The sequence below is a fragment of the Molothrus aeneus genome, chromosome 9 (assembly GCF_037042795.1).
Source record: "Molothrus aeneus isolate 106 chromosome 9, BPBGC_Maene_1.0, whole genome shotgun sequence".
Taxonomy (NCBI): domain Eukaryota; kingdom Metazoa; phylum Chordata; class Aves; order Passeriformes; family Icteridae; genus Molothrus; species Molothrus aeneus.
This window is the reverse complement of record NC_089654.1, coordinates 19,640,059-19,662,165: the sequence shown is the minus strand read 5'-3', so window position 1 is coordinate 19,662,165 and position 22,107 is coordinate 19,640,059. Positions and strand designations below refer to the sequence as shown.

Below are 22,107 nucleotides of genomic sequence, written 5' to 3'. Positions count from 1 at the left end.
CTATTTGTATTCCATAACTGGTGCTGTATTTTGTCAAAGTTCATTATAAATGTAACCACAGACTATTGTACTGATAAAAGAATTAGTGAGTGAATAGCTGGGGACACAATCTTTGTTTTCATTACAATAACTAGGATCTGGTAGTTAATTTTCATCGCTCACTGTACACGTAATTTTTAAACATTTTTTTTAATCAAAATGTAATATGTTTCCCAGGGTGATCCAGGCCCTCAAGGCATTCCTGGGAAAGATGGACCAGCAGGTCTTCGTGGTTTCCCTGGAGAGAGAGGGCTTCCAGGTGCTCAGGTATGATACAAGCTCTAGAGGAATTGCCATGATATTTCTAAAAGAAAGAAACAATGTATGAATGTCTTTATTTATTGTCTCCTACTGTACTTAAAATAAATGCAATAAAAGAACAGATAAAAATATAATTGGCTAGATAAGAAGTAAGGAATTTATTCAGGTTTGTTTCTTTGTATCTTTACATGTTTCCTATTACATGTGTTGCAAAATTACTCTTGAACTTTCCAGACAAGCTTTTTATTTCCTTTGCATTTTTTAGGGTCCAGCTGGTCTGAAAGGAGGGGAAGGCCCACAGGGTCCACCTGGCCCAATGGTAAGTAAACATAATGATTCTATGGAAATATAAACAATATTATCTAATAACCTTTTTTCTTCTTTAGATGCTGGGATGTTTTCATTAATGCAGTCTGTAAAACAGCAGACAGATCAGACTTCTACAAAGTATCCATACTAATGAACATGCATGGATATGGAGGTAGAGAATATCTGAAGCCTTCTGCCACTAGATTTAATTATGAGATTTACTTGCTGCTCATTACTTGTCACTTATGTCAAATTGGTTTTGAGATAAGAGAGGTCTTCCACAGTGGAAAAATCCATGGATAATGACTCATGCTGTTGTGGTGGGCTTGCCTTGGCTGTGATGCCAGGTGCCCACCAAACTATCCCTGCCCTCCTCAGCTGGACAGGAGAACACAAGATACACTGAAAGGCTTGTCAGTCAAGATAAGGACAGGAAGATCAGCCACCAGTTACATCATGGACAAAATAGACTGGGAAAACGAGTATAATTTATTTTCTATCAAATCAGAGTAGAATGGATAAGGAAAAACAAAAACCAAGTCTGAAAACACCTTCTCCCCACCTTCCCTTCCTCCCAGGCTGAACTTCACTCCTGATTTTTGTTTTATCCTGCCCCTAAGCAGTGCAGGAGGATGGAGAATGGTTCGCAGTTCATCACACATTGCCGCTCCTTCCTCCACATGGGGAGGAGTCCTCACACTCTTGCCCTGCTCCAGTGTGGGGTCCCTTGGCAGTGAGGCAGTCCTCCGTGAACTTGTCCAACAGGAGTCCTCCCCAGGGCTGCAGTTCTTCATGAACTGCTCCAGCCTGGGTCCCCCCGGGTGCAGTCCTTCAGGAGCTGGCTGCTCCAGGGTTAGTCCCCCAAGGGGTCACAGGTCCTGCCAGCAAACCTGCTCCAGTGTGGGCTCCTCCCTCCACAGGGCCACAGGTCCTGCCCAGATCCTGCACCACTGCAGGCTCTCCATGGGCACAGTCTCCTTTGGGATCCACCTGCTCCAGTGCGGGCTCCTCCATGGGCTGTGGGAGGATCTCTCTCCCCTTCTGTTGTGCATTTTTTCCCCATTTCTTAAATACATTATCCAAGAGGTTCTACCCTGTCACTTATGGGCTCAGCCATGGCCAGCCCATCGGTTCATCTTGGAGCTGCCTGGTGTGAGCTCCACTGGATATAGTGGAAAGCGGCATCTTCTCCCAGAAGTCAGCCCTGTAGTCCCCTGCTAGCAAACCCTTGCCATGCAAACCCGGTACTCCTGTGTTCCCTTTGCACAACTGTGTAAAATCATGCTGTGTAGGAATTTTCCTTCTCGGCATTTTAAGCTCAATAGTAGAGTATGCTTCAAGTTACCTATTCTCTGTTGTCATGCTTTATGCAAAGAAGTTCTACAAGGATACACTGGCATTCAAAACATGCTAGAGTTATTCCCAAATGTGAATTGTGTAGATTTTGACAGTCATCTTGTCAACTTATTTCTTTCAGACAGTGCAATTGAGGTTAAAAAAGAAATGAATCAATCATCACAGCTATTCATGTTAGAAAAAAAAAAAGTAATGGAGGAGCTGAATTTCCATGTGCTTCAACAAAGCTCTCTTATGTCCTTGCAATTCATATTCAGATTAGAATGCATTAAACAAGGATAAAAATCCACATAGTACAGTACAAGTAATACAAGGGACTTGAATTCTTAAAATGAGTTATTGAATTGAGTAAGTTAATGCCAAAAACCTGAATTTACAGTTCTTAGCACCATGCAGTACATATATATTCTCAAAAGGCACCAAAACAAAGAATGGAATGGAATGGAATGGAATGGAATGGAATGGAATGGAATGGAATGGAATGGAATGGAAGCTAGCAGGGAGAGTAAAAAGGGATATCATCTTACCCCCTCTGAAGGACCTGAAATGTTAAAAGAAAGGATGAATCATAGTCAAGAAAGCATAGACCAGTCTCTTCAATCTAAACATCCTGTCTTGATTTTTTGTTGAAGGAGCCCCTAAGGCTGGACTGAGCTCTCAGGCAGAGAGCTGGTTCAGGTGCAGTGACCCAGAGCCCTTCTGAGCATGCACAGAGCAGCCAGCACAGGCAGAGCTGGTGTGTGACACAGCCCCCTTTGCCAGCCAGAATTATCCACACAGGAGCTGTGCCACTCCTGTCATGGTCCTCAGAAAGACACATCACACAAGATGTGAGGCAACAGTACACACCCTATTTAGTGATAGTTGTCTGTATTCTGAAATACATGTTTGAATTGAAATTCAGAGGATCCATGTTTCTCTAATTCTTATAGGGTGTGTATAAGTTAGTGTTTTAGTTGAAAACATCAGAGCTTTTTTGAGGAGGATATCTCAATTATCCCCATTTACTACCCTTTGGTTCAAATCACGGAGCTCTCTCAGAGCTCATGAATAGTATTCCTTTCATGTGAAACTAAATTGGTAGAGAAAATCCAGGAACAGTATTAATGCTCCCCAGCTAATGGGAGTTCAGTGCCAGGCTGAAATCATCATTAATTATAGTCCAGAAGCACACAGAGTGTGGGTGTCAAGAGCACACTACCAACGACTTCAGTTCATAAACCCGTTCCTGTTGGGGTCACCCTTCCTGCTGAGGTAAACAGTCATGGAAAGAAACCCTTAGGAGGCTGAGGATTTTTTGCATATAGTTTTTGCAGTTTTTAAGAAATAGATGTAGTGGTAGCAGGAGAAAAGAGAGTTTGAAGGGCAAAATTTCTACTTTTTTAAAATATATTTTAAGCTCATTGTAGTGTAATCAGGCCACTTCAGGTATGAAGAGGATCAAGTTGCCCTTAAAGTATTCCAGGAGTCCTCAGTAGGATTTTTATCTGTTTCATCTTTAATTACTAACTTGTTATCTCAAAACAGTATTCAGTGAAAAAAAGGTGTGGAGGTGCCCTTAATTCTGGATTTCAGTGCACCATCAAACACCACAATTAAACCGCAACTGCTTGCTTTTTTTCACAGAAGCTCACAGCAGACCATGAGCATCAAATACTCTGCAAATATTTTCCCATCTATTTTTAGCCAACAGCGGGTACACACAGAAGTGTAATTGTAGTGGAGTCTTCATTTGCCATCTATAATAGGAAGAGAATCCATGCCACTGGCTGACTTTCCTGTGATTTCCTGCCAGTACCAATTGTTTCTAACTAGCATATATAGTCAATTATAAGCTTTGTTTGGCTGCTGCATACATCTGCAAGCATACCAAACAAATGACTGCTCCAAATGCTGTGCATATGCCAATTACTCTGTTTAGAGGGATTTGGACAAAAGAAAGAGATGCATGAATGCATGTCAGAGCAAGAGGGTGTTCTGCAGGATTGAGGGGGGGTACTTTCATGGTTTGGGTTTTTTTGGGAGGGGGTTGTGGTTGGATTTTTGTTATGGGGGGGACTTTTTTTTAACAGTTGTCTTTTATCTGCTCTCTTTGTTGCTTCTGTTTGTTTTCTTCCCTTCTCCTACTACCGTGTGGAATGCTGAATGCTGATGAGAGAAAGCTCTTTGGAATGTCAAGCAGTCATTTTTCATTTGCTCATTTAGGAATTGGATGCTCAAATTAGACTCAGAATAAGCCAGCTGTAGGCTACCCAATTATCAGTACTGAACTATCTAGAGCTATCTTCATCTATCTGACAACATTTTACAGTCATGGGGACCTTCACTTGTTGAGCATTTTGTTAACCATCAGTAAAAAGTATTGCTATTACTATGCAATGTATACAATAGCTGTCATTACATATCTCCTCACAGCAAGTGAGACAAAACCAAGGTTGTTAATGAGTTTACAGTCTGTATAGCAGCATTACAAGACAAAACACGAACTTCCATTCTGTAGAAAAGTTAAAAAAACCCCAGCAAAACAAATTAATAAAAAGATTCCATGATGTGAGTACTGCAAGAGCAAAGTTTAACAAGTGGTTTCATAACATAAGGAGCTTGTTTCATAGTGGGACAGAGTGACCAGAGAAAAATGAGACAGAGAGATAACAGACTTAAGAAGCTGCTTAAAATGCTTTTCTGAGTTGGGACTATAATTTAATATGTTCTGCTGTGCTCAGAGGCCATTCTCAGAGAGAAACGAGCAGTTCCTTGGAAACAGAAGGTGTAGTCCACCTTCATAACTCATGCGAAATGCAAAGATAAATGTGAAAGTTGGCTGATTAAAAAGAGCTTCTAGAAATTATGGCCTCTGTTAGTGTCTTCTGTCTGACACAGGAAAGATCTATGAGTTATTTGGGTTTTTTCCTCTCTATTCTTACATCCTCCTGATGAGATGACCTAAAATTGTTTAGCTTATGAGAGCTGACAAGATCAGAGACCATGGTAGTATGGCTGTAGGGTAATGACTTTTTCTTGTTGAATTCACTGAAGCCTTAGGAACTTAAATAACAGAAATAGGACAGAAACTTGGGCAGCCACCCAGACTAAAAAAATCCCCAACACCTGGAAGGATAAAGTCATCTATGATTTCCATACAAATACTTCGAACACTCATGCAAATTTAGATCTTGCTGAAATACTTTGAGAAACCATTCAGCACTCTTTTCTGTCACATTTATGTGGAGGGAAAAGCACCTTATTATTAAATTAGTACAATTTATGCTAATGAGGTCAGTCCTGGACAAATATGTCAGGAGTAAAAGCAAAAAAAATGGGGTCCTCATAGGTGAAAGCATCTTAAAATCCCAATATCTACAAGACAGCAAACTTGATCTTGCTTAAACATGAAAAAAAAAAAGCTATTTAGAGTCTCAGGGTCTTTTATTATTTTTGTTATTTTTATTATTTTTATTATTTTTATTATTATTTTCTGTTACTTTTCTGTTCTGTTGTATCATTCTGCTTCTAGTATATCAATTGAAGTGAAATTATTAATCATAAATTGTTGCAAATTATCTTGAAAGTGTAAAGCTGAAAATTTGGGAAATATTTTTGTATAGCAAACAAACATTTAACAGTACTCTCTTAATGCAAAAATTGTAAATTATTTAAAAGACAGAAAACAAAGATGCAGTTTTAGTGGTTTTCAATATATAGTGTCTGTTGTTTCACCCTTGATTTTTAATATGACATTTTTAACTTTTTCTGTGCTTATCTAAAGATACCTGTACATAAAAAAACCTCCTCTGCAGAACACACTAAATTAGTCACTGTGCTTGAATGGATTTTTACAGAGGTGCATTGAAATGAAGAAATGTGATCATCACAGCAATGAACAGCACAAAACTTTACTAAAAATTTTGGTGTTGCTTAGTTCTGTATTTTGATATTGTGAATTTGCTTTCATCAAAGCAGTATGTGAATATTTTTGAAAACATAGAGGAAAGTAAGTTCTTGGAAAAAGGCTGATTTTAAGGACACTCTAATTATGATGAACAAGTACAGGAAGTGGGATTTGCAAAAAATAAAATCAGTGTTGTATGAACTGTATTGGGTATGATCTTCAAGTTGGTTCTTCCAGCCTTTTTTCTTTACTTGCACACGTGATGGATGCACAACCTTCAACCAGCTGAACTCACACTGCTGAACAGCTTCTCTGTTGACTTGTCTCATGAAAACCTCCAGCATTCCCAGGCTCTCAGAATCCCTTCATCCCTATCCCTTTCTCCTCTGTTTCCCAGGGCTCGCCGGGAGAGCGCGGGGCCGCGGGCACCGCTGGCCCCATCGGGCTGCCGGGCCGGCCCGGCCCCCAGGGACCCCCGGGCCCCGCCGGAGAGAAGGGAGCTCCTGTGAGTAACCACAGCCCCATGGAAATACCCCTGTGCTCACCTCTCACTCCAGAATGCTGCTTGCTCCCACTCTGTTCGACATGTATTCTCACAACAACAACCTACTCACTTTGGATTTACAAATATGTACACAGTGAAACATTCCTCATCGTGCTCTCTGAGACCAGGAGGGTTAAACCTGTTACTGTCACAGCAGGGAGTGGATATAAATCAGTCTTTCATTAAAACTTTGTACCCAGCTACTCTGCATTAGTGTATTTGACATCAACTTCCATTATTACTTCATATAATTCTCTAATATATTCTCTTTCCTTGATAGTTTTCTTTCTCTTGGGGTATTTTCTGATTTTTTGGGGTTTTTTTTGGAGGGGGGTGGGTGTTTTAATTTTGTATTGGTATTGGGACTCCCTGTACTGAAGTATTCATTACTCTCCTGTGATAATGTAGATTGCATTTTCTTCAAAACCAGGGTGAAAAAGGTCCCCAAGGTCCAGCTGGACGTGATGGAATACAGGGTCCTGTAGGACTTCCTGGTCCTGCTGGCCCTAGTGGTTCTCCTGGAGAAGATGGTGACAAGGTGAATCATTATAATTGGTTATTAGTGCATCTGGGAGAAGATCTGTCAGTACATTCTTTGTAGCTTTTCTCACAATAAACAGGGTGACAAAGCAACAAATCTTATCCCTGCCTCCCCCAAATTCCCTCTGCCTACTGCAAAAAATACCTTAAAACCTCTTATATAATGAAATGTCTGAGGGACAGATGCCATGGAACCATGGAACACTGGGATTTGTGTTAAAGAGCTAGTAGAATAACATTTATCCTGGCAAAGAAACAAGGATAAAGGTGTGGCAAAATAAGGCAAATGAAGCCAAAATTGATTTTTGCCTATTTTAGAAATTTGGTTTACTGAATGAGTAAGATTAAATGTCTTCAGTAATATACAGGGATTCAGAACCACCAGAGGTTGTGCTGGTAGGTTGAGGGTGTCAAAATAATTATGTTCACAGCAGAGATATTCTATTGACCTCTGGCAGAATTTAAAATATGACACCTTTCAGGATCATCTGGTGTGGTTGCTTGACCCAGCACTTTTCTGTTAGTTAGCACAGGGTAAAGGTAAAGATTTCAACTTCCATTTTTGTGATTCATGAGTGTTATTTATCCCACAGATGGTATTTTCTGTGATTTAATTTAATTGTCTTTTATTATTGTATAAAGAAAACATTCTTTTCTAATGTGGTTTCTTGGTGATTTGAATAATTTTGAAGTTTGGAAATACTGTACACTCCAGTGAGAAGCAGTAGTTCAGTCATAAACAGTTACATGAGTCTATAAATCACACTATTTTCATTATAAGTTCATATTGAAGGTGACATAAGCAACACAATTTCCTTTATTTAGAGCTCAGTAGCATTATACTTCAAAGCCAGGCCTTGTTGTCCTTTTCAATTCAGCAATCAATATCTGGATTAATATGACATATTATTGATCACTGCAGAATTGCTCCCTTTAGGCTTTCACTTGAATCAGCAGCATAAAACATAGAATAATCATATCAAAGGGAACAGTTGGAGATACCATGATATTGACTTCAGCTGAGTGTGAAGGAGAACATTTTAAATGAGTTTAACTTTTAACTTTCAATTACAGGGTGAAATTGGTGAACCAGGTCAGAAAGGTAGTAAAGGTGACAAAGGAGAAAACGTGAGTAGCAAAATCCTTTGTGCATTACATCTATTCTTTATAAATAAAAGGTATTCATGCATGAAGTATGCAGGTAACTTTGCTACATAAATGAGCAGAAAAAACCACACACTCCTAAAATGTTCCTTCAAAATAATGTTCTTTTAATGCAATACTAGAGGTTTGTACTTCCAGATCCAGGCATGTATTGATTATTGCTCATATTCCTAGAGCTTACAGAATCATTACAAAATATAAACTACATTCTTAAGCACCTTTCCTGTATCACTGACATTCCTCCATTCTGCAGTTGAACTGGAGAGACCACGAATTCCCATATGTTCTCTTACTGTGTTGAACTTCACTGACTGCACTGTGTGAACATTCCCAGCTTTGGCTTCTTAGCCATGAGGATGGAAACTGTGGAGACTCAGCAAAGGAATCTACTAATGTAGTTTTAAAATTTCCAAAGGATATCTAATTCCTGGGGAGCACAATTAACTGATGGCAGATGAAATGGCTTATTCAAGTTTTCATATATTATCATTAGGCCTATTAGTGAACCTAGGACTTGTCAGGTTTCTACTGTTTTGATTTGACATTTTTCTACCTTCAAAAATTAATTCTTAACTTCAAGCACTTCCTTTTTTTTTATTTAGGCCAGACATAAAAAATTAAGCTTTTTTCACTGTGAAATTTGAAGCTAGAAAGAATAAAACTAGCATTTATTTATTTCCATTTGATTTTGGCTTCTTTTCTAAAAACTCAAAAGGGTATGTTTTCAATTCTGTTCAAATTCAATATAAACTGGTCCTTAACTTGAATAGTTTTTCTTAAGAAACAATTGAGAAGTAATGGCAGAAAGATCCCTTTTATTGCTATATTTCAACACTATTCACAGTTAGCAAAGCTCCAAACTCAGCACAGGGATATTCATGGCTAAGTAAATTTATCTTGAAAACAGTGTGATTTTTGAGATTGACAAGTTCTTTAACAGTATATTACTTTAAAAAATTACACCAAATATATGGCTTACATAATATCAGATGATGTTTATGGGAGGATATGTACATACTCAAGCAAATCACAGTTCATAGAATCACAGAATGGCTTGGGCTGGAAATGAGCTTGAGGATCAGCTAGTTCCAGCCTCTGATCCAGTTCCACTTCAGGCTTTGCATGTGGTCACAGGCACATCCTGTTTTCCCCTTTGCCATGCCTCTTCATTAGAAATGCTTTGCATCAGAGAAATTCAGGGAAAAAACACAAGCTGCACTCTTCTGTTTCAGATAACTTTAGCATAGCTAGTTATGCTGAGCATTAGACTGTGACCACAGTTCCCATAGTGAGTACTGATGCATTTGGGCCTTCTCCAGCAGACCTGCTTTACAAATAAAATGTCTGCAGCATTATCATTTGAGAATGTATCCTGGACTCCCACTCTCAAGGTTTAATGCATTTGAGAATATTACACATTTTTTCTTGAAATACAGGATTCAGTGTTGAAGCCTTAGTTGAAGTGAATGTAACTCTGGTTGAAGTCACATGTCTTGAATCTATTTGCCCTCAACTGCAGTCATTCAACCCTGACAATTTCAGAATGTGTTCATTTTAAATCTGCTTTCCTTTCAGCAAGCTGAGAGATGCCTGTTGGGGCAGGGAGAAAGGGCTTGTTGGTCACCTCTGGAAGGTTCTGACAAGGAAGTACCAGTTCTGAAATCACAGGACATAAAGAACAGATATTTACAATCTCAAACCACCCACAAAAGGCCTTGGTGGGCATTTAGAGCCTGATCACAGCAAGAATCCTGATCAAAGAAGTGATTCATTTTTCTTGTTTAAGAAGAGCTGGAAAAATCTTCAATTCCCCATTGAAACTAACAAAGATTTCTTTTTGTGGGTTTGAAAATCCTGTGCCTAACTATGTTTTTGTATTCTAGTTAAGACAGCACAATTTTGTTGTTGATGTGCTGTCCTCTCTTGAACTTCAAAACCTCCTCAGTTATCACAGCTGCCTTTATTAACTGAGGATTCTCTCATTATACTGATCAGTCTTTCTCCATTTGCCCTCCAAAGCAATGGCAAAAATGAATCTGGCCATGTGTCCAAATAACTCCTCGTTAATCAGCTGCAGAGTACGTTCCAACAGTGCTTTATATCAAAATGGGTTTTTAAATGATTTTAAAAATGTGTAGGCCTCATTCCAGAGCCTGTAAAATGAAGGAGCACATTGAAGCATCTCGAAGAGTGTAGAAAAATCCATGCATGCCAAATCCCTTTCTCATGGTAACACTTGCCAGTCAGCTGGAGCATTCCTCAGAGTCCTTTCATTTAGATATGTCACCACAAAAGCTAGAAAGCTTTGTTTCATGTATTGCCATCAGGTATGGGACAAAAATAAAACTGTAAATAGAAGAAATACAGAGCTTGATGCTTCATACTCCCTAAAAAATAAAATGGTCCAAAATATATATAAAACCCAGAGAAAGAAATAGACTGCAAGACTTAAGAAGTCACTTTATTTAATTCTCCTTATAAAGGGCACAATAATCTAATTTAACCCTAGCAAAGTCTGTAAATCACAGCATTATTCTGCTCTAAACCAGAATTTGAAGCCCAGAAGCTGCAGACAACTTGGCATCTGAAATAGACTAGAATTAGCCAAGGCCAGGTGTTTTGTGCCTGCTTATCATAACTCTTCATTAGTCTACTTCCTCTAGCGTGGCAAAAACAAGACTCAAATGACATCATTTACACCTCATCATAAAGTAGGATCTTGCGTTCCTGTACTGTGATAGCTTCATTATATCACATCTGCATGACTGACTTCCAATTACGTGAATTATAAATTAGTTATTATTCTGCTGGGGGAATGAAAAAAAGATGTTCCTCTCACAGACTGGGGTTTTTGGTCATTCTGTTGAAAAGAGACTTAATATCAAAGAGAATGTGATTCCCAGTGCTCAGCAAGAACTTGCACCTTTTCATGTCTCCTAGAAGTCAAAATAAGCTTTGTGCCATTGCAAAAATAATTAGTGGTATCATAAAAACTACTCCAAATAATAAGCATTTGAATTAAAGATAGATTTTTAGATGATGCTTTAAAGTTTGTGTGATATTTGGCATAAACCTCATTGAAAGTTTTCATATTTTTAATTGTGGAAAAAATAATTCATTTTGATTCATGTTTGCATGGAAATTTATTCAGAAACATTAAAATGAGCTTCTAACAAATGCCAACATTGTCTATTATAGATGTGAAAATTGGAGTTTTTGAGAGATAAATAGTTTGTACTGAATGGAAAGGACTTGTGATTTTGCAAAGGACTTGTGATGCTACATCCTCTATGGAGAAACATGGAAATGCTGAATAGATTGTGGTCGTGCAAGTTGGGTTTTCTGTCATGTCTGTATAATCTCATTGCAGATGTCACAATCACTAATTTGTCCTTTGGATGTGTGTTTGTTGCAGGGTCCTCCAGGTCCCCCAGGTCTGCAGGGTCCCGTTGGAGCCCCAGGGATTGCTGTAAGTTGCTCGTTCAGAGCCAGCCCCAACCTTGCATAACTCAGCTGATCCTGACTTCTTTGAACCGTTTGCTCCTTACTCTGGAATATATTTCAGAACACCACTAACAGTGCTGTCCCTGCCCACTTACATGCAGTTCTTTATTGTAAACAAGCCTGCCTGGGTGTTACTGTATGGCAGATTTACAGCAGGGCAATAATTTGACAAAATCACTAAAAATTAAATCCTGGAAATAGTGAACAATGGCCATCCTTTCAGTGAACTTGTTTGGTGGTGTGTTTGGCAGCTCAGTACAGATGCAGTTAAAAGAGATTATCTTTTTTTAAAATTCACCTGTGAATGAATTCTTATTTTTATTTGAAAGGCTCTGAATTCTTTTACCCTGAGTATTGGTAGAACCCTGTGCTACTCATATTTACAGAGGTATTCAACAGCTAGAATGTTTATGCCAATGTGATAGAGAGGGGGAACTCAGGGAAAATTTCTGTGAGAAATGCGGCACTAATTGACCTATATTAAACCAGAGCACGTGCTGGCATTCTGTTTGTGCAACAGATTTCATCCAGCCAAGATGATAGACATGCATTGTAAGGATACCTGGTGTGATTCTGAGCCCTTTGGTAGCTGTTTCCCAGTCATTTCCATGGAGCTTTTCCTGTTGTTATTATCAGAGCTGTGATAGTTTTGCTCTTCATTGTTTCCCAACAGGGAGGTGATGGAGAGCCAGGCCCAAGAGGTCAGCAAGGGATGTTTGGGCAAAAAGGTGACGAAGGTCCTCGAGGCTTCCCTGGGCCCCCAGGCCCTATTGGCTTACAGGTAAATTCCTTTATTATTTTACCTTACATCTCTAAAACCAGATGTAACAGAAAAAGTGTAAGAACACTGATTTCTGTGTCAGAAACTGAATTACTACTGTCTATTATTAAATAAATGATAGCATCATTTAATTAGAACTGAAAAATCCCACACTGATGGGGTTCATGCATAAACAACAGATTTAATGTGCATATATTAAATATGCACATTATATATACATATATATAAGAGCATAAATTATCCAGACTCCCACCTGAGCTCTGGATAATCCTGGCAGTGTTTTTAAAATCACCCAGTTTAGCACTTCTCTGTGTTTTTCGGGGTTTTTCCCCTCTAAATTTATTGTGTCACCTAGTTTAAGGATCCTATGACTATCTATACATTTACTGAAATATGAAAAGCTCCCTTCCCTTTCTTTCTATTTTAATTTAAATAGGTCTTTTTCTTCTTGTTCCACCATCCTGCCCCCTCCCAAGTTCACAAGTTTGATGTCTAGATCTGATTTACATTATTTCATATTGATTTATAACTAATCATTCCAGGGATCCTACTTACAGTATTCTTCCCTGTGTTTTTTAGGGTCTGCCTGGCCCACCAGGTGAAAAAGGTGAAAATGGAGATGTGGGCCCAATGGTAAGGCTTCTTCCTCACTGGTCACTCTAAAGGACATAAATATTCTCCAGATATTATTGTCTTTTCTCTATAGCTCACCATTTGATAAGATACTCCTGAATTTGGTGACTGAGTATGAAACTTTTTGTGTAACATAAACTCTCTCTGGGATTTTCTTAGCTTTCCCACATCTATCCCCTCATCATTAATATTGAGATTTATCTAACATGAGAAAACACTGAAAAATAGATAGCAAAACAGATGCTCTGTGTGCCTGAGACAGGACAGTGGCAATCAGATTCAGGGAAGAAAGAGGAAAAGTAGATACCACTGCACCAGAGAGTTTGGAGCTGCCTTCCTGGAGTTCAGGCCATTGTTATTAATATAGAGTGTCAGGTATGCAGGCCAGGAGATGGCAAACACTGCTTGGCTCTGTTTACTTCCCCTGGGTGATGCATTTTCCAGCTGTTTCTCCTGCTGACAGAACGCCTTGTGGGCTGTGCCTGAGTGCTGTGCAAGGTCTCTGCTCTCTACATTTGCCTCCAGCACCTTGTGCCAAGTCTGGCTGCTTCACTTGTGCCCATCTGTAGGCACCATGGTGCAGATCAGCCCCAGGGCTGTCACAGACGCTTGGGCTGCTCCAGCTCTCTGGCAGTGGGATGGGCATGCAGGGAACCTGCAGGGAAAGAACCAATCCTCAGGGGCTCCTAAGCATCAGGTCATGTCCAGCTCAGGTACTGTGTGACACAGCCTTTGAACTCATCCAGCAGGCAGCAATCTGGCCCTACTGTTCCTACTGCATGGTGAAGATTAAAAGCCCTCTACAGATTGAGTATATTATTTTTCATTGGTCAGAAATTCTTCCTGATGGTAACTCTTTTATATCTGTTCTATAATTCTGTCATATCACATTGTCTGTTTGATACAGGGTCCACCTGGCCCACCAGGTCCCAGAGGTCCCCAGGGTCCTAATGGAGCTGATGTAAGAATCAATATATTTTTTGTCTTGCTAATTGAGTAATAAGCACCCTATTTTGGATGACCATATTTTGGATAACAAAAATATTTTATCACTGTAGGGTCCTCAAGGTCCCCCAGGCTCAATTGGCTCTGTTGGAGGTGTTGGTGAAAAGGTAAGTGTGGATGGAAACCCCCAAGGAAGAGAAAACATTGGAATAGCAATGCTATATGACATTCATTTATTAAAATCCTTTTCACTGCTATTTTCAGTTCTCTATTCAGAAAATTTTCTGCCAGGATATGGAGTGAGTTTTTTCTTGATTGGTTATTTTCATATTTTACCCAAGGAACATGCTAGATTGTATCTTCCGTGTTCTTAAAGGAAAGATGAGATATGCAGGAATATAAGGGCTTTTTTTCCTGTGATTTATTTGAAGCAAGAGAGTAAACTATTATATAGTGCTGAGTAAGCAAGAAGTTCAAAAGAGAGTCTTAAAATGCTTGTTTATGTTTATTTTATCAAGCTACATGACCTCAACCACATCCCCTACGTAAGCCTAAAAGCCTTTTGCTATAATGTTATAGATTTAACATTAATTCTTTCCTGGACTTTGGAACAGGAAAGAAGATCCTGAGTGGAGCGTAAGATGGAGGAAACAAAATAGAAATATATTCCAGGCCAATATATAAATTGCTTATTGAGAAACTATGTAGATTGCTCTTGAGTACTTAATGATTTGTCACAGAGTATCACATATGTTCAAAGAAACACCAATGTCAGTGAATCCTAGAAAAGACATCTCTAGGAATGTCAGTATTGGTAGTTTTTCAGAAAGCTTTCTATATTTTTAACTTTTAAGAACATGAAGCAAGATTTCCCTTTTTCTAACTAAACCAGCCTTTTAACAGAATCTTCAGGTGTTTCATGGTTTGTTTTTTTTCCTGCATGCCCATCAACTAAATCACTTACCCGTGCTCTGGGATGTGGCAAAGAGTGTACTAGAATAATATAACATAAAATTGGGTTTGATGGAGAAATATCCTACTTTGTCTCCCTTACTGTCCTTTTGAGACCAAACAGATGCCATTGTGTCAAGCTGGCAGTGCTTCACTGCAGTGCTTCCTTCTCAGGATGTGGTTCTGAGCATCAGGTCACCTCTTGGGAGCAGCAGCATTCTGGTGTTTTCAATCTTTTTCCCCAAAATTGCACAAGACACACAAAACACGATGCCTTCCTGCTTGACTGCATTATTAACAAGGATATTCCTTCTAATGTCCCAAGTTCATGACATTGTTCATGCAATCTACTTTAAAAAATATCTTGGCCTCATGAAGGACTGCAGGATTTGTTTTCTTCTCTCTGGGAAGAGTTCCAAAAATGTGACACAATCTAGGAGTTGAGAGAAATAAAAAGTTACTGGGAAAAGAGAGTGTGTATTTCAGTGGAATACAGAAAATAATGGGCATTGTGGGAAGAAAAAATTTTCCTGTGACTACTACTGAGAAAAATGTTAATTATGAGAACATCCAGGGTAGCACCCAATTATATTCAGTACTTTAAAAAAAACCCACCTTGTATAATATTGTGGCCCATTGAACTTGATAGGAATTTTTGCCATTGGTTTCAGTCACCTCTTCAATTTTTAGCATTTCACAATCAAATTATATTCCAGACATTTTCTAAACACATTGCCTTATATTGAACCCCTTCCTCCTTTATTTCTCCCTGTAACTCATCTGTGTGATTTAGAATCACTATTTGTAATGATTAGGCCATGAAATTTAATTCAAGAATATGAAGTTCAGACTGTTTATCACTAGCTTGTCATTTTTTATTTCCTCTAGCTAATATACCATAATCTCTGCATTCACAAAGAGAAGCTTCCAAGTGTATTATTTTGGAAGTTAATATAATTGTAATTACTTTCCTCTGTCCTCCTCCTCAAGTTTTAGTACATGCCAGGTTATTTTCTTTCTTAGGGTATCTTCCTTCTTAATTTCAGTTCCATTTAATGAGTTTTCAAGCTGAGATATCATCAAGAGTTATTTTTTCAGGGGGAGTTTCTGCAGTGGGAGGACAGGTCATGCTTTTAAACAAAACATGCATTTTTTCTTTTCCTTTTCTTCCCACACATTTTTCCCCCAATGTTTTTCTTATTATGTCAGCATGCTTTGGCCTCTGCACCCCTTTCAGGAAAGACACACCATACTACAGATAATTCAATACAGTGAGTAAAGAATGTGGACAAACATTTTGGCATCATCCCTGTTACTGTTGAGGAGAGAAGTAGGTTTGCTCACTTGCATATTTTAATGGTTTGACCAGGAGATATTTTTTTATTCCTACACGGGTTTCAAAGCCCCCTTATCTTCTGGAAGAGATAAACAATTTTTGTCACACTTAGTGCTGTGCATTTTTAACCAGCTGTTGTTTCCCCTGCTCTGCACACAAGAGCCTGAATGTTCAAAGGCATCAGTGCTGCAATTGCTCCTGCAGCCCTGCATTACTATTGCTGTAACCCCCAGCGAGGCCTGGCAGTCTGACACTCAGCAGAACCCTTGAATCCAGCTGCCACACCACGAGCAGTCACTTCCTTCTGCTTTTAATTTACAGAAATGGAAAACCAAATGTACCTACACACTCTTATCTCTAATTTGATATCAAAGGTTTAACATGCAGATATTCTAAACAGGCAGGAAGTTGCTCATGACTTCTCTAACCTGTGCCTTAGAATGTACATAAGAATTTACAACAGAGGGGAAACAGATCAAGTAATGTTAACCTCACACTTTCACAGAACCGAATGAAATAAATTTGCCTTTCTAATTTGGATTAGTTTGTGATAATTGCACTGAGCACTGTGCTGTTCTTCTACCCCCTCTCCCTTCCACAGCAGTTAGAAACCATCAGAGTTAGAGAGCAATGCAAACCCAATGTCTGCAGAACCTAAGCATTCATTCTGTAGCCTCTCAGAGTTCAGACCTGGTTTACTGCATGAAAAGGTCTGGTGTTAGAAAACCACGATACTCATCTGGGTTTAAATTTCTTCCTATTATATTGTTCCAAAAAAACTTTCCAAAGTAGCACACTAATAAGGAGTCCAACACAGTAAACAAGTGAGGTCAATAGTTCTCATGCTTAATCATTGATTTCTACTGCAGATGGAAGTGAGAGGACAAAATCAATTGAGTAGCCTGGCTCTAAGTTTAGGAACATGTTTGATAAGTGTTCACAGACAATTTTATGTGTAAATGTCATTTTTCCACACGCATATGTGTAGACACTGCTAAGGTACCTAATCAAGGCATGTCTGTGAAAGTTTAGGCTACCTGAACATCCATCCTAAAAAATTACTTTTAATAACTTCACATACCTCCTAACTGGGATTTTTTTCTCATCCTTCTTCATCTCCCCAACACTGCAAACAAGAGCCCTCCATGAAAACACAGCCTTTAGAATTTCTCTCAATTAAATTTAGTTCTCCACAGAGCCATTATATATAACACATATGCAGACCTATGCAAAAGGGATTCTCTTCTAGAGTTACAATTTCTCTTTTTTTGTTTTTTGAGAATGGCAAAAAGGAGCAAAACTAACTTTTCACAACCCAGTCAGTTGCAAAGTTGCCTCTCATTGTTATACAATTAAAGACCATGTCCCAGAATTTAACCAAAAGGTGGCAGCCTTCCATCCACTATCTCTGTGCTTTGGGTATCAGTTCTCTAGAACTGATCATAAGGAAAACAACATTTTTTTAAACCTTAAAACTTTTTTTTAAATATTTTAACTTTTAAACTACTTTTCCTAGCTTGGTAGAAACCATTCTGCTTGCTTAATCCAAGAAGGTTTTCAAAATTAAGCATGCCTGCAAAATGACATGACCCTTTGTAGTTTAAGATGTCTTTCTTTTTGAAATTCTGTCAGAGGAAGGCTTTGCCTAAAAAAGACCACAGTAACTTTTAAAAGATCTGAGCTGCTAAAAAGAGAGAGAAAAATCTCTAGAGGTGGAATAAATATATTATTAGATCATAAAATCTGTTTCCCAACAGAACATGAAATATTTCCTATGGAGAAGATTCTGAATTAATGCCATTGTTACTAAAAATGAAAAGAAAGACCAGGGTCAACAATACATTACACAGGTTTTAGTAGCTATAAACATGCACTCTGTGAATATATATCAGGTACTGTCTTCTCTATCAAAACATTATTTAACTCCCTTTACAGTTATCTAAACCAAATGCAGCATTTCATGGAACCTGATACTTGGAACATGGAAATCACTGTCAGATAAAACAAGGACTGCATACATGGAAGGGGCAGATTTTATAGTAGAGCAATGATATAGCAATATTAATGTGAGATGAAACTTTAACTGGTCTCATCTTTCACAAATGCCCTTTAAGGGAACATTTTGACATTTTCTAGCCCTTTCAGTTTCTCAGTTTTCCACACTGCTGCTTGCTGGGGAGCTGCAGTGCACAGAGCCAATGTCACCATGTGTGCTGGAGCAGGCACCCCCAGTGCTCCCCCAGAGCTCCCAAGTGTAGGTCAGAGGCAGCCCAGTGTTGTGGGATGGAAGGAAGATGTGTTTGTCAACAGGAAGGGTAAGAATCGTATTATTAATCAAATGTGGATCATCATAAATTAGAGTATCATTAGGCAGGAAGGCAGAAGAACTCTCTCTCTGAGAAGCTGCCAAGGGGATTGCACTGCACAAGTGCTTGTCAGCAAAGACTGGGCACAGTCAGTGCTCTCATGTCACTGCTTCATTTTGTCTGCCACGGGCTCACCTTTGGAAAGGCTCTATATAGTGGCCTCTGTGGATATAGAATGGCTACTAACACGAAAAACATATTTTTGCTGATTCCAGACTTCATTCTCTGTTGCTACAAAAATCTCACTTGATTGATAGTAGGCATGGACAAAACCCCAGTGCTAATGAGGCTGCAGACTCAGTAAATGCTGTGCAGAGAATAAGGAAATGAAGATTATGAATTTTCCTAGAAAACATTCTTAACACTTATTGACCTGAAGCATCCACTACAGGTTTTGTTTTGTTTTAAAATGAATGTAACATCACAGAAGTAAAGACTAAAGTAAACACTAAAAGAGATCATTATTTTTTGAAGTTCATACAAATTTTAGTATATCTAATAGAACATACCAGAGTTTCTAAAGGCACATTCATCCTTTAATAGTGCCCTTTTTAAAGGGCATTTTAATATTGCTCCTGAAATATTGGTTATCTGTTAATTATCCTAGTCTGGAATTCAGTTGAGAGGTACTGAAATATTTTCCTTTAATCTAATAAAATATTTGTACTGGGCCAAATTCTGGTCCCAGTGAGGTTATCTTGGTGCTATGAGCTTCTCTGAAAAAAAGGTTCAGTATCTAGACCATAAGTTTTGTTTTAAAAACGTATTTTATGATTTATAGTTTTATACTGACCAGGTGGAAATGACAGACATATATGATCTAACTGAATTGTTGTAAAATGAAGAGGGGTTGGAGATCACACAGGTTAGGAAGGGTACACAAATTTAGTCAAATTTTATGAATGCAGTAAATGATTGGGAAAACTACATTTTCAGCACTGAACTACTCTTGCTCATAGATGTAATTCTTGGAAAAAGAATATATTTTGGGGAAAAATTTCCCCCCATTAGCAGTTGGATTGAAAAATCCTTTAGGGTAAGAGTATGTATTTCTTATCCAAGCACTCCATAACAATCACAAAGCATATTCTGTTATCCTTCCATGATTTATGTTTCTGTGATGCTAGTAACTAAATATTCTACTAACAGAAGAGTTTTCTATTAAAGTTTATTCATCAGACTACTGAGCTAGAAAATAATTGGTCATAACTAAACTTTAAAATGAAGACTTGAAAAGGCAGCCCTTGAGATAATACTGTGTATTAGCTCAGAAGGAGACTGAATTATCTTAAATGTTCAGTTAATAGTGCACAATCTTTGACTTGCATGGATTTTCTTTTCATACTGGTATGATTCTGAAAGCCATCTGCTTTACAGAATAAATTCCATCACTGGTAAATACACAGCACACACGTCTGTAGCCTGTGGAGAAAGTTTTTCTAACTGATGCTATTATTTCATCATTAGGCTTTCCTTTATATAGCTTTCTTCTTCCAACAGTAGCTATAGCAATAATCACAAGCAGGAAATTTGCAGTATATGGGATAATAAAGGGGAACATCTCCCAAAGCCCAAAGGGAAGTTTAGTCTCCCTGGCTCAAGAACATATTAGTTTGATGTATTATGTCTCAAATTTCAGACTCCAGTTCTGCAAAACCACATATATAACTCAACCCCTCTAGGTAGACCAAATAAAAACCTGTTCTTATAAGCTGTTTACATAAATAAGCATGGGAAGAATGCAATTACAGAAGTAAATTCATCAAAATATTCTCCCTAATGACTCATAAATTTATTCTTACGCATCTATAGGGTGAGCCTGGAGAAGCTGGGAACCCTGGACCTCCTGGAGAATCTGGAACAGCTGTGAGTACTAGGTTGTTGTCTTTTCATTAACATTTATTATGGCGAACTATGGTATCTGGCAGAGCTTTGGTAAGCATGTCCTCAGATCACTTGTGCACTTGTGTACATTTTCTTTGGATTTTCAGCTGAGAACTTACACCTTTGGAATGACATTTGTTTCCATATAATCATAGCCACATCTTGTACTAACAGAGGATGGAGACTTCCCAAAACAATGCCTATTTTTCCTTTCATAAGTATTAACTTTGGCTTGCATGTTTCTCTTTCTGGAAACAGTTCACTGATGAAATCTGGGTGCAGAATTTAGCACTTGACCTAAGAGATCCTTATTTCCCACTCACATGCCACCATTTATTGAGGAAATTGATACATTTCCATTGTTTGAAAAATCAGTTTGCCATTGTGATCTTTTTGGCCATTCCATTTCCAGATGGCATTTTTGTCTTCATGTGTTTTCCACAGGGTCCAAAAGGTGAAAGGGGAGAAAAAGGTGAAGCTGGTCCACCTGGAGCAGCCGGACCACCAGGTGCTAAAGGACCTCCAGGTGATGATGGGCCTAAGGGTAACCCAGTAAGTGAGCTTCATAATTCTAACCCAAACCACTGTGAAGCATTGCTGAATACAATCTGTGAATACAGAACCATAGCATTTCCTGCAAGTGCACTACGTTCATTATATGCTTCACAAAAGATTTCTGATGAGTGCTACCTGCTTGGCAACGGATGACACATTCCTTGCTTTTTTTCCTGATCTATCTAGGGCCCAGTTGGTTTTCCTGGAGACCCTGGTCCCCCTGGGGAACCTGGTCCAGCTGTAAGTATACCTTAAAAACAGTTCTAGGTCCTAGTCTTAGTTTGTACTTAATTCTAGTTGACCCTCTTTCTTTCTTGTTTGGGCATGTACTCTTGCCTGTAAGATCGTTGCTTTTCTGTTCATGCATTTCTCAAGGATTAAAAATGTTAAGAAATCTTATAAAAGTTTTGAAAAATAATGACCTTGGGAAAATGCTCTATAGAAAAAAAATGCTCTTATATATGAAAGGTAGTGGCTTAAATTAGCTGAATTTTTAATTTTGTTTATTTCCTTGAATTCTGTAGGGTCAGGATGGTGTTGGTGGAGAGAAGGGTGAAGATGGTGATCCTGGTCAACCTGTAAGATTTTTATCTCATTTTATTTCACCTGCATGATCTCTCTGATGATAAGAAAATATCTTTTGCCAAATCAGTGGCTTCTATGCAGTCACACTCTTAAAATATTTTCAGAGTGGACACTTTTTGTATTATACTGAAAATAACTATTAATTTCCTTGAAGAGTCAGAACTGCCCACATTATAGTAACACAGGGGGGAAGCAAGAGCTCAATTTCTTTTACCAGTAGTGATGTATTAAAGGATTTCTGCTGGAGCTACTGAGGAGCACTAAAAATAGAGCAGCTCTGAGCATAAGAAAGAAATGCTGCAGCCAAATTATCTTCATTAGCTGAACTAATAAAATTAAGCCAAGATCTTAAGCAGTACCTGAGCAATACCCATATTAAGCATCAAAGCTCTGTTTCTGTAGATTCTATCCATTGAAAGGGGCTAACACATGGCAGATGTCCATGGCATTTAATAAAGATGAGAA

The 22,107-nt window shown here is 38.5% G+C and overlaps 1 protein-coding gene across 1 annotated transcript in view; it reads left to right on the top strand.

Moving 5' to 3' along the window:
- COL11A1 (collagen type XI alpha 1 chain) overlaps positions 1 to 22,107 on the top strand; it is a 125,112-nt gene that overhangs the window by 86,151 nt on the left and 16,854 nt on the right. Inside the window, exons 40-53 of the mRNA XM_066556125.1 lie at positions 217 to 306; positions 566 to 619; positions 6,252 to 6,359; positions 6,829 to 6,936; positions 8,013 to 8,066; positions 11,518 to 11,571; positions 12,280 to 12,387; positions 12,967 to 13,020; positions 13,928 to 13,981; positions 14,079 to 14,132; positions 20,431 to 20,484; positions 20,947 to 21,054; positions 21,244 to 21,297; positions 21,582 to 21,635. Of these exons, the coding sequence (XP_066412222.1) occupies positions 217 to 306; positions 566 to 619; positions 6,252 to 6,359; positions 6,829 to 6,936; positions 8,013 to 8,066; positions 11,518 to 11,571; positions 12,280 to 12,387; positions 12,967 to 13,020; positions 13,928 to 13,981; positions 14,079 to 14,132; positions 20,431 to 20,484; positions 20,947 to 21,054; positions 21,244 to 21,297; positions 21,582 to 21,635 (1,008 nt within the window). The remainder of the gene's footprint in view (positions 1 to 216; positions 307 to 565; positions 620 to 6,251; positions 6,360 to 6,828; positions 6,937 to 8,012; positions 8,067 to 11,517; positions 11,572 to 12,279; positions 12,388 to 12,966; positions 13,021 to 13,927; positions 13,982 to 14,078; positions 14,133 to 20,430; positions 20,485 to 20,946; positions 21,055 to 21,243; positions 21,298 to 21,581; positions 21,636 to 22,107) is intronic.